This window comes from Trichosurus vulpecula, chromosome 5 (genome assembly GCF_011100635.1).
Source record: "Trichosurus vulpecula isolate mTriVul1 chromosome 5, mTriVul1.pri, whole genome shotgun sequence".
Lineage (NCBI taxonomy): Eukaryota > Metazoa > Chordata > Mammalia > Diprotodontia > Phalangeridae > Trichosurus > Trichosurus vulpecula.
In genome coordinates, this window is record NC_050577.1 from 258,010,206 (window position 1) to 258,023,293 (window position 13,088).

The window sequence follows — 13,088 nt, forward strand, 5'->3', positions numbered from 1 at the left end:
AAAGTGAATATATCCTGTGTAGGATGTTTCTTGAAAAATATCCAATGTCAGAAAGAAAAATTCTCTTAACAAACTATGAAGAAAAAAATTGATAAATGACCATCTAAGAGTTCATAAATTGTGCTTAACACATGAATTACAGAGATCATTTACTGAAATTTCCCCATAAAATACAATCATAAATTTGTAGGTTGTTAGAGTTCATCCAGCCCGACCCTCCTCATTTTAAAAACGAAGATTCAATATTAGGGCTATAAAGTGGGAGATTTCGGCATTTTCCTTTTGGCAGCCCCAGTAAGGCAGTCTTCTTTAAGCAACTTTGTTATTGTTGGAAGGAATTCATATTGAAGTGTTAATAGCTTAATGTATTAACCCCTTTCGATCTGTGCATTTCAGAAGAGTGCTCAGAAGAAGAAATATTTAGTTATCATCTCAGGCACCCTTAAAATTTACAATGTAGGCACCTGGGTTTATGCAACATGTTCCTACAAAGTTAAATCACTTAGTAGAATCCTAGTTTATAAATAAAATTCACAGGTTGCATTTTAACATTCATTAGCTAAATGCTCACAATAGTTAATATGTCAGCTGGTTCATTTTGAAACTATTTTTCAAAATGAGTTACTTTCAGCATGATCACATTCAAATACTTATTTTCACTATATTTATATACTTTTTTCCCCCAGGAAGTGGCCAAAATGCATTGACACAACATACCGATCTCCTACTCTTAAACTGACCATACCTGAAGACAGAAAAAGGCAAGTAAATTCGGCTTAGTTTTCCTTTAACTTTCGAGAAAAAATGTAACATCACAGACATAGACAGGTAATATGGTACACAAATTTAAAGTGAAATTTTAAAAGTTCAATAATTACTCTTAAAAAAATGATTCTGAAACATCTCTACCTACCCCCACACACTCTTCATGTCCCTACACAATTAACAACAGCCCCAAATTTCTATGAAATCTATTACTTAACTTTGACACATTCTACCAGTTTTTACGATTTGATCAGGTGAGTCAAAAATGTATAAAATCTATTAAAAGTAAAGATTTTTCAGCACACAACATCATTTGTATTTCTTACAAATAATTGCATTAAACATCATTATCCCTTCCAATCAATGAAAATTTTAACTAAAAAATACTATATTATAATCCATGAAACAAAAAGCATATTCAGCTAGGACATAATTTTTTTTTTAAAGAAACAAGTAAAAGTACTGTGTTCTCCAATATTTAGGTTTAGGAAAGTGAAACAAAAGAGCATTTTACTCCATGACAGAAAGTTTACCATACTTCTAAATGTATGACTATCTCCAAAAATACACATCTCCTTGTTTTATAATACACACTCATTTTCTACTTAAAGTTTAGCACAAGAATTTCCCTCATTGAAAAGACGTACAAAATGAAACAGTGAAGATAAGTGAAATGAATAAAATCTGTAGTCAAAATTTTAGGCTATTTTAAATCAATCTGCTTAGATCATAATTCAGACAGTGACAAATGTCATTAGTGGGGAGTGAGAGTAAGCATCAGTAGAAATACTATTTAAAATCCAGAAGGAAAATACAAAAATGAATAAAGCAAATTGGCAAGAGATATTAAAGAAATGAGGTATGGAGTCATAATGCTACAGTATCTCAATGTATTAAAATTAGTCTATTTCAAACACTTCAAAATTTTAAATCAACAAACATTGACTATTTGCCACTGTCTTAATATGACCTTTCTAGTCAGATGTCAGATCACTATTGTAAATACATTCAAAATAAGCACAAAGCTAACTGCATGATCGTATCTGCTAATCAATAAAGTAAAATAAGTAAAAATGTAAGCATACAATTCTGCATTCATAATAAATACATATCCTCAAGCATTTAGCATCATCAATACTTTAAAAATTTTAAATAATAAATGCAACTATTTTATACAGAACTGTACCATTTATTGTATACACAAGTATATCATCTCCCTTTGTTTACAAAGGCTGGTTACAGACAATATGGAATGTTACAGTACCATCTTGCATAAAATTTTTGTACAATTTTGTACTTCAAAAAGGGTGCAAAACACCAGCCTAATAAAGGACTGAATTGAAATACTTCTTTAAAATTACATCATTAACACATACACCACAAACTGTACATAAGCCCACTTTTCAGTCAACACTTCTATATAATGTAGCAGGCACATTAGATTATAAATGATTCCATCCATTCAGTTTAATTTATTAAAGGCTTGCACTGCTACTCTTGTTGAACTTTTTTGAGGTGTAAGCTTGTAGTATACATACATCACCAAGTTTCTGTTAGTACAATTAAAAGGAAGCCAACAACAGCTGCCAAGTATTATTTGCAAGAGATGTCCTTCTCATAGAAGCAAAAGTGAGTCCTGCTCATTCAGAAGCAAACATTTTTTTTTGGATTTTTTTCCTTTAAATATAAATGTGTGGTCAAGATTCTCCATTCTGTACCTTGGATGCTGGTGGATGCATGAAGTCCTTAAAGGGAACTAACGCCTCTTTAAGTGCTGAGCAGATTTCTGGAGACGAGCAGGTTATGCATTCTACTAAAGTTGGGTATAAGGCAATTACTTGTGCCCAGGTATTGCCATCAACTGTAAAGCAAATGAAATGAAATTTACTTAAAAACTGGATCTTTCAATTCAACAAGAAACTATTAGATAATGTGCAAAGTATTGTAAAAAGAACTGGGGATATTGGACAAAAACAAAATATACCTTGTAGTTAAAAAGCTTACACTCTACTGGGAGGAGATACTAAACACAGAGGTAATATACAAAATAACTGGAAGTTTAGAGGGGGAAAGGGAAGCATAGATAACTGGGAGTTCAGAAAAGGTAGTGAAGGGAGAGCATGGGTGAACATGCAGGTGGGAGATGGACTGTCACCCACAGGAAACATTCAGCAGGGCAGATTGTTTGGAAATAGTAGTTTGCAGGGGGTCGGGGGGGCCCTCGATCAGCAGGAATACTGTCCAAGAAGCCCGGAAAGGTGGGCTGAAGTCTGACTGTGAAAGACTTCGGATACCAAACAAGTTTGTATTTTATCCTAGGGGGCAAGAGAGCCACTGAAGTTTCTTGAATTCAAAAATGACAAGACAGTAATGCTGAAACAATATATAAAGCTTCCAATACCATTCACATATGTGTCTTATATTGCTGCCTTTCTGAATCTTTAGAAAGATTTTCTATGATAATACCTTACAATCGCATAATGTTTTACAATGTTCGAAGCTCTATTACTTGTTATTTTATTTTATCCTCAAAACAATCCCATGAGGTCAATCTGGAAGACACTTGTTATTTTAAAAACAGAAAATCAGAGCCTTGTGGAGGTGAAGTGATTTGTTCTAGTAAACAAGGGCTTGGGTTCCACTCAGGTCTTTTTACTTCACTTCAAGTGCCCTTTCCACTGTACCATATTACTTTCAATTTCTTATAGTAAAGTCATTAATAACCAGCATTTTAAACATTTTATCAAAGAGTAAAAGTAACAATGTTATGCTTTAAAGACTAGAATCTAAAAGATTAAAATTTTGACTTCAAAATCGCTATCAAAGTATATTACATGTTCCAGTAAAACTCATTAAATAAAAATTTTCAAACAACTAAATTTCTTTTCAGATACTGTTGGCAAAAACACACACGCACATATACCCTTTTTGGCATTAGATGATAATTCCAAAGGATTACATATATGTTTACTCTTTTTTGCACTATTTGCTAGTTTCACGTATTTCATTTTTGTCTTCCCAAACAGATTATAAACTCCTGTAAGTTTTATAATTCTTCTCTATCTCCTACATCACTGAGCACATAGTAAGCATTCGATAAATACCTGATTTTATAAACGAAGCTCACCTAGAACAGTCCCCCAACAATCGGTCTCCCCAGGCAGTTTTTGATTTATTCACTTGCTCGTTCAACATGCCTTTATTAATGCCTACTAAAGCTATGGTGGCTCCTTCCTCCTCGGATCCAGGGCACAAGTATTCACAGTCACTCATAACTTCCTAAATGGCTTTCTACTGCTGCTGGTTCTTGGTTTTCCTGCCCTGGCTTGGCCCTTTGTGCCTGGCCCAGGGCCCATATCTTCACTCCAGACCACCTGTCTGAAGGACAGCCCTGAGTTGTCTCCTCTTTAGGCAGACAATTCTTAGGCTGACCACTCCTAAGTCACTGCACTCAAAGTCTCTTCTGGCTTTTTCTAGTTCTTTTCGTTTTGTCCTCCTCTATCACTTCATATTTGTTTGAGGGGCATGAAGAGAGCACGCTGGGGTTATTACCCAACAGCACATGGCTTGAAATACTCCACTGCCCAGAGACTGCTAGATGGCACAGTGAATGAAGCACTGGGCATTGAGTCAGGAAGACCTGAATTCAAATTTGGCATCAGACCACCAGTGTGACCTGGGGCAAGTCACTTAACCTGTCTGACTCAGTTTCCTCAACTGTAAAATGGGTATAACAGTAACAATACCTACCTCCAGGTGGGGGTTGTTGTAACGATCAAGTGAGACAATAATTAGCACAGTCTTGCAGAGAGCAGTAAACACACATTCCTTCCCCCTTCCTTCCACTTCTAGCTAAGTGCTCTATGCCAACACCTGGCACGGTACAGTACATGATGAAGGAACAGCATCATCATTCACATCTTCCCACCACATTTCCTGCCCTTTGTGTCTCTTCTCAGTACCAAATGTAGTACAAACAGCATTTCTAAAATTCAATTACACTTTGATTACTCTAGCCTACTTATAAGGCCTGCTAAAAACCACATATACTTTGTTAAGGTTTTGCTCCTTTCGCCATATCTTAACCTTGTTATCACCTCAAGATCCTTGAGAGGTTCCGAAACCTGCTTGAGGTTTAATTAATCTGGGGGACAAGCTGATGCTGCTTCCTGGTGGACTAAGGAAAAATACCAGCCCATGAGGAGTCAGCAGCAACTCCCTCAGGCTCGACACCCTTTTAGGATAGCAGACACAACCCAACTGAATGTGTGCTGTGTCTTTGCTTAATATCTTTTTCTTATTATGACTAAATCAACTTCTTGTAAATGATGGATGGTCTACGACTGTCCCATTTTATTACAATCCCAAACCTGAACCACTCGACTAGCTTGAGTCTGGCCTGGCCCATAACACCAGCCTACTTTTTGTTCATTAACAGATACTTCAGAAAGGGGCAGGAAAAGGCTTTGATGCCTACCAGTAGTGGCTGTTGAGTCCTTTACTTTTTTGGTTGAGATGTGGGAGGATACCAGGGGAGGAATTTAGACGTAAAACAACAACAACAACAAAACCAATAAATTATACAAACATCCAAATCACTAACATTTCTTTTTAAAAATTTTTTTATTAATTTTTCTGGTATAATGAATTATTTTCAAGGAGTTATTTTCATCAACCAAGTTTTGTATATCTTTTCCCCCCTCGATCAACTCTGTTTTTTAAGGTATTATTTTCTTTAGTTATTTTTTGTGCTTCTTTTATCAAACTGTTAGAACTGTGTTTTCATGATTTTCTTGCATAGCTTCTCATTTATTTTCCCAATTTTTCTTCTATGACTTTTCTGATTTTTAAAATTATTTTTAGCACTTCCAAGAATTCTTGTTGGGCTTGTGTCGAATTAACATTTTTCTTAAGAGACTTTGCTTGTAGCTGTTTTGACACTGTTGTTTTCCGAGTTTGTCTTGAGTTTCCCTGTCACCACAGTAACCTTTTTATGGTCGTTTTTTTTGTTTTGTTTTGTTTTTTTGCTCTCTGCTTACTGTTACAGCCTATTTCTTGGCTTTTAACCTTATTCTAAAGTTGGCCTCTGTTCCTGGAGTAGGGATTGGGGGCGGGGGCGGGGGGAGGGGAAGGGGAACTGTCCTAAGCGTCAGGCTTTTTTGTACTTTTGTTTTCAGAGTTAGTTCTGTTTGGAATTTTCAGTGCTCCCTAGATGGCATGTTGCCAGGAGAGGTGTAGTCATTGCTCCCTTGTGAATGGAAGTGATGTTGTTCCTCAGAACCTTTACTCCTTTGGGATTGCAAGAGATACTGCTCTTCAGGATAGCAAATGCTCTGCTCTGTGCTAGAACTGTCACCTGTTATTCTAATGGCAAATATTTTCTAAAAGACTGCCACAAAAAAACTGCAGCTTATGCACCAACATCAGTCGCTGAGGATGAAGAGATAAAGAAATTCTAAGAAGGACTTGATAAAACTATAAATTAAATCAATGTACACTCCGATACATGGGAAGCTCAGGGCAAAGGTAGGGAAAGATAGGAATGGGGAGAAATAGATGAGAGTCACAGTTCAGGAAAAAGGAATAAAATTTGACTCAGTTCTCTATATATTTGAGAAATGAGGCCTTTATCAGAGAAAGTGATATAAATCCTCCCACCCAAGTTTTGTAGGATTCTGGTTTTTAATCTACTTTGCTATCTGCTTCTGTTTTTTTTGGCTGAATCCATCATATTTACATTCACAGTTATGAATACTGTGTATTTGCTTCAAATCTATTTTCCCTCATTTAGCCTTCTCTCATTTCACCCCATCCTTCTTCAAGTGTTTTGCTTCTATCACATCTTCCATTCTGCCCGTCCTTCTATCAGTCTGTGCCATCTCCCCTCTTATTTCCCTCCTCTCCTACTTTCTTGTAGGGTAAAACAGATTTCTATACCAACTTAATATGTATGCTATTCCTTCTTTGAACCAAAGTTTCACCACTGAGTAAAGTTTAAACACTGCCTGACCCCTCCCCATCAATTTCCTCCCTCCAATATAAAAGCTCTTTTGTGCCTCTTACATGTGAGAGCATCCTTGCCTCTCTCTTCCCTCTTCTTCCAGTGCATCCTTCTTTCTAAATCTTTTACTTTTTTGGATATCATCCCATCAATATCAACTCACATTCACACCCTCTATGTATACTCCTTCTAACTGCCCTAATAATGATAAAGTTCTTTCAAGTTACAAGTGTCATCTTCCCATGTAGGAATGTAAACAGTTTAACCTTACATAATTTCTTCTTTCCTGTTTACCTTTTTCTGTTTCTCGAAGTCTTGTATTTCAAAGTCAAATTTTCTATTCTCTGGTCTTTTTATCAGGAATACTTAAAAATACTCAATTTGATTAACTATCCACCTTTTCCCCTTGAAGGGGAACTCACTTTTGTTGAGTAGGTGATTCTTGTTTGTAATCCTAGCTCTTTGCCCTCTGGAATATCATATTCCACATCCTCTGCTCTTTTAATGTGGTAGCTACTAAATCTTATATGATCCTAACTGTGTCTCCATAATACCTGGACTCTTTCTGGATGCTTACGCTATTTTCTCATTGACCTGGGAGCTCTAATTTGGCTAGAATATTCCTGAGAGTTTTCATTTGGGGATCTCTTTCAATGGGGAATTGATGTATTCTTTCAATTTCTATTTTATCCTAGGTTCTAGGCTATCAAGGCAATTTTCCTTGATAATTTCTTTAAAGATGGTGTTTAGGGTTTTTCTTTTTAAATGATGGCTTTCATGTGGTCCAATGATTCTTAAATTATCCCTCCTTGATCTATTTTCTAGGTCAGTTTTAACAATGAGCTATTCGCATTTTCTTCTATTTTTTTTTATTCTTCTGGCTTTGTTTTCTTGATGTCTCATGGAGTCCTTAGTTTCCTCTTGCGCAATTCTCATTTTTAAGGAATTATTTTCTTCAGTGAGCTTGTCCATTTAGTCAATTCTGCCTTTTAAGGAATCCTTCTCTCTAGGGAATTTTTGTACATTTTCTTCCGACATTCGGCCAATTCTGCTTCATAAAGAATGCTTCTCTTCACTAGATTTTTCTATCACTTTTACCATTTGGCCTATTGTGGTGTTTTTAAGGGTTATTTGCATCAGTATATATATTTTTTGGGCCTCCTATACCCAGCTATTGACTTTTTTCAGGATTTTCTTGCATTGCTCTCATTCCTTTAGTGTTTTTCTGAACTTGTGTTTTGATCTTCTCTGTCACCATAGTAACAGCCTATGCTCAAATTCTTTTTTGTTGTTATTTCCAGCCTATTTCTTGATTTTTTTTTTGGAGGGGTGAAGGCAGGGCAATTGAGGTTAAGTGACTTGCCCAAGGTCACACAGCTAGTTAGTGTGTCAAGTGTCTGAGGCCGGACTTGAACTGAAGTCCTCCTGACTTCAGGACTGGTGCTCTACTCACTGTGCCACCTAGCTGCCCCACATTTCCTGACTTTTAACTTTATGTCATAAGCTAGGCTCTACTCCCATGGTAGAGGGGTTACTGTCTCAACCTTCAGGTTTTTCATGCTGTTTTCAGAGCTAGGGGTTTGTAAGTTTGTCTCTAAGGAGAGGCTCTCTTGGTCTGCATTCTGGTTTGTGAGCAACCATAACTCTTTTCCACCATGGAACTGTGACCATGGTCCCACTCCTACTAGTGTTACTCCTTCCCTTTGGACTGTGACCTAGAACTGAATATGGGCAATGCAACACAGTCCTGCTCAGTGCCAGCAAAGAGTGCTCTGTAATGTCTTCTGGACCAGTTGTATGATTCTCCTAGTCTGTCAGCTGAAAGCTCTGGAAGCCACCACTTCAGATTCCGTTGCCTTCAAGGCCTGCTGCTGACTTGCTGAGGCTTAGATTATGCTGGACTGTGCTCCACTTTCACCCTAGTGAGACAGATCTTTCTTGCAGACCTTCTAAGTTGTCTTGGGTGGTAAACTATTTCACCCTGTCCTTTTGTTTGTTCTGCCACTCCAGAATTCATTTTCTGGCATTATTTCAAAGTTGTTGGGAGGGGAATTTGGGAGAGTTCAGGTGAATCCTTGCTTTTACTACCTTGGCTCTGCCTTTCCAATACATATGTTTTTGGACATGGCTAATGGGAGAATTTGTTTTGCTTGACCATACATATTTATTACAAAGATTTTGTTTTTCTTTCTAAATAGGGAAGGGAGGTGGCAAGAAGATAAAGAAGATGGAAGTTTAGGGGAAAGCCTATCAATTAAGGAATGGCTAAACAAGTTGTGGTATATGATTGTGATGGGATACTACTGTGTTGTAAGCAATGATAAGCAGGTTGATTTAAAAAAAACATGGAGAGATTTGCATGAAATAATGAAGAGTGAAATGAGCAGAACCAAGAGATCGTTGTACACAGTAACAGTAATACAGTTCAAAGAATAACTGAATAACTAAGCTATTCTCAATATAATAAATTATTCAAATCAACTATCTACCTCCAGAGAAAGAAATGATAAATAGAAGTATGGCTATTATGGCTTTACACACACACACACACACACACACACACACACCCATCCCAAACGTGAAATCAACCAACTGTGGCAACAGATTGGTTATGAGTGTGAGAGATAGTGAGAAGTTAAGGAGGATATCTAAGTTGCACACTTGTGGAATTGAGAGCATGATGGTCCAATGAGCTGGGTCTAGAGGAGAACAGCAGCCTGGATTGCCTTCAGGAAACTGCAAAGATCCATTAATGACCCCAAGTTTGCCATGAAAAGCAAAGGTCCATCTTTCTTTCTTTTTTTCCTTTATTTGTAATTTAATATTTTTAGTTTTTCACATTGATTTCCACAAGATTTTGAGTTACAAATTTTCTCCCCATTTCCACCCTCCCCCCATCCCAAGATGGTATATATTCTGATTGCCCCTTTCCCCAGTCTGCCCTCCCTTGTGTCACTGTACTCTCACCATCCCCCACCCCTTCCCCTTACTTTCTTGTAGGGAAAGATAGATTTCTATACCCCATTGCCTATACATCTTATTTCCCCATTGCATGTAAAAACTCCCCTTTTTTTGAGCATTTCTTTTTAGAACTTTGAGTTCCAAATTCTCTCCCTTCTTCCCTCCCCACCTACCCTCCTTGAGAAGGCAAGCAATTCTACATAGGCCACATGTATCATTATGCAAAACACTTCCACAATGATCATGTTGTGAAAGACTAACTGTATTTTCCTCCATCCTATCCTGTCTCCCTTTATTCAATTTTCTCCCTTGACCCTGTCCCTTTTCAAAAGTGTTTGCTTTTGATTACCTCCTCCCCCTATCTCCCCAACCTTTTATCTCCTTCCCTCTTACTTTCCTGTAGAGTAAGATACCCAATTGACTGTGTATGTTATTCCCTCCTTAAGTCAAATCCGATGAAAGCATTCCCCCCACACCTGCCCCCTCTTCCCTTCCAATAGAACTTTTTCTTGCCACTTTCATGTGAGATAATTTACCCCATTCTATCTCCCCCTTTCTCCTCCCAATATGTTCCTCTCTTACCCCTTAATTTTATTTTATTGATATCATCCCTTCATCTTCAACTCACCCTGTGCCCTCTGTCTATATATATATATATATATTCCCTTCAACTATCCTAATACTGAGAAAGGTCTCATGAGTTATAAATACCATCTTTCCATGTAGGAATGTAAACAAAACAGTTCAACTTTAGTAAGTTCCTTATGATTTCTCTTTCCTGTTTACCTTTTCATGCTTCTTTTGATTCTTGTATTTGAAAGTCAAATTTTCTATTCAGCTCTGGTCTTTTCATTGAGAAAGCTTGAAAGTTCTCTATTTTACTGAAAATCCGTATTTTACCTTAGAGCATTATACTCACTTTTGCTGGGTAGGTGATTCTTGGTTTTAATACTAACTCCTTTGACCTCTGGAATATCATATTCCAAGCCCTTCGATCCCTTAATGTAGAAGCTGCTAGATCCTGTGTTATCCTGATTGTGTTTCTACAGTACTTGAATTGTTTCTTTCTTGCTGCTTGCAATATTTTCTCCTTGACCCGTGAACTCTGGAATTTGGCTACAATATTCCTAGGAGTTTTCTTTTTGGGATCTTTTTCAAGACGTGATCGATGGGTTCTTTCAATTTCTACTTCACCCTCAGGCTTTAGAATGACAGGGCAGTTTTCCTTGATCATTTCTTGAAAGATGATGTCTGTGCTCTTTTTTTGATCACGATTTTCAGGCAGTCCAATAATTTTTAAATTATCTCTCCTAGAATGCTATCTTCATCCAGAGAAAGAACTGTGAAGCGTGAATGCAGATTGAGGTGCACTACATGCTCGCCTTTTTTCTTCTCTTTTGTTTTTGGTTGTTTTTTTTTTTTTTTGGTTCTGTCCCTTCTTTCTCATGATTCATTCCATTGATCATAATTCTTCTCCACAACTTGACTAGTGTATAAATTAATTCAATACGAAGTTATACATGGTAGTTATATGAGATTCCATGCCGTCTTGGGGAGTTGGGTGGGAGGGGAGAAAATCTGGAACTCAAAATTATGTAAAACCGTGTATGGTAAACTAAAAATAATAAAAAAAAAATTATCTCTCCTAGATCTATTCTCCAAGTCAGAGGTTTTTCCAATGAGATATTTCACACTGTCTTCCATTTTTTTTTTCATTCTTTTGGTTCTGTTTTATAATTTCTTGATTTTTCATAAAGTCACTAGCTTCCACTTGTTCCATTCTAATTTTTAAGGTAGTATTTTCTTCACTGGTCTTTTGGACTTCCTTTTCCATTTGGTTAATTCTGCCTTTCAAAGCATTCTTCTCACTGGCTTTTTGGAGCTCTTTTGCCATTTAAGTTAGTCTATTTTTTAAAGGTGTTATTCTCTTGGGTCCTCTTTAGCAAGTCATTGACTTGTTTTTCATGATTTTCTTGCATCACTCTCATTTCTCTTCCCAATTTTTTCTTTACTTCTCTTACTTGATTTTCCAAATCCTTTATGAGCTCTTTTTTGAGCTCTTCCATGGCCTGAGACCAATTCACATTTTTCTTGGGGGCTTTTGATGTAGGATCTTTGACTTTGCTGACTTCTTCTGGCTGTATGTTTTGATCTTGTCACCCCCCCCCAAAAAAAGATTCTATAGTCTGAGTCCTTTCATGCTGCCTGCTCATCTTTTGAGCTTTTTGTCAGGGTATGAGTGCTTTTAGAGTGAAGAGTGTTTTGTCCTAAGCTTCAGGGGTTTTGCGCTGTTTTCAGAGCTACTTCTACTCCACAGTCACTGAAAGGTCTGCCACACCAGCGGTCCTCCTCCCCCAAGCACCGCCAATAAGGACTGTGATCCAGATCCAAGCAGGGCAAAGCAAAAGAACCCTGCCTCTGCACTTCCACAGCATGAGCCTGGGGCCAGAAGCAGCTGCCAATTTCCTGTTCCTGCCACTGCGCTGCCACCCCCAGGGCTGGGGCCAGACTGCGCACTTCTCTCACCCAGATCCAGCAGTTTCCCCACTGACCTGCTCAGTTGTCTTTGGCGTTCGTGGGTTGAGAAGTCTGGTAACTGCCGCAGCTGTTGCATGGCCCTGACACCTGCTCCATCCAGTGTACTCTGCACCTGGTCTGTCCCGGCACCACCCACGCTGGGCTACGCTCTGCCCCCAGCATGGTGCTACAGAACCTTCCCAGTGACCATCCAGGCCGTCTTGGGCTGGAGACTTGTTTCCCTCTGTTATTTTGTGGGTTCTGTAGCTCCAGAATTTGTCTAGAGTCATTTTTTTGCAGGCATTTGAAGGGACTTATGGGAAAGCTCAAGTGAGTCCCTGTTTTCCAGCCGCCATCTTGGCTGCACCCCCCACCCCAGGTCTATCTTTCTTAATACTAATATTCTACCAATGTTGTTATATGGCAGTAAAACTTGGAATATGACCATCTCCAACATGAATTTAAAATAAACATCATATAAAGGGTAATGAATGGAAAGATGCATGGTGTATGAGAGCCAGCTGTAACATAAAACCAATGAGGAACTTCAAGTAACAGGAGTAAAATGTCATCAAAGAATTGTGACAGAAAGAGGAGATGGGCTAGTCACATGGAGAGGAGAGAATGATAGCCAGAGTGCTTTAACTTGTACTCTTCTGATGGTAAGAGAAAGCAAGGCATATTCTCAACATTTGGGGGGATCTTCTTCGAGAAAATTAAGAGAAGTCAAGGGTAATAGCTGCAGAGGGTTGGGTTATGATAGGAGCTACAAGGTTGGAAGGGACCCTGAAATTGATTATAGATCCATATGGCATGTGAGCATATTACAACCTTCTGGATTAAT

At 37.9% G+C, this 13,088-nt stretch overlaps 1 protein-coding gene across 3 annotated transcripts in view; it reads right to left on the reverse strand.

Moving 5' to 3' along the window:
* Nucleotides 1–1,057: 1,057 nt before the first annotated feature.
* Nucleotides 1,058–13,088, reverse strand: part of MON2 (MON2 homolog, regulator of endosome-to-Golgi trafficking) — a 142,295-nt gene continuing 130,264 nt past the window's right edge. For all 3 annotated transcript variants that reach the window (XM_036758374.1, XM_036758375.1, XM_036758373.1), the window contains one exon: nucleotides 1,058–2,626. In XM_036758374.1, coding sequence (XP_036614269.1) covers nucleotides 2,463–2,626 — 164 coding nt within the window. In that variant the 3' untranslated portion in view covers nucleotides 1,058–2,462. The remainder of the gene's footprint in view (nucleotides 2,627–13,088) is intronic.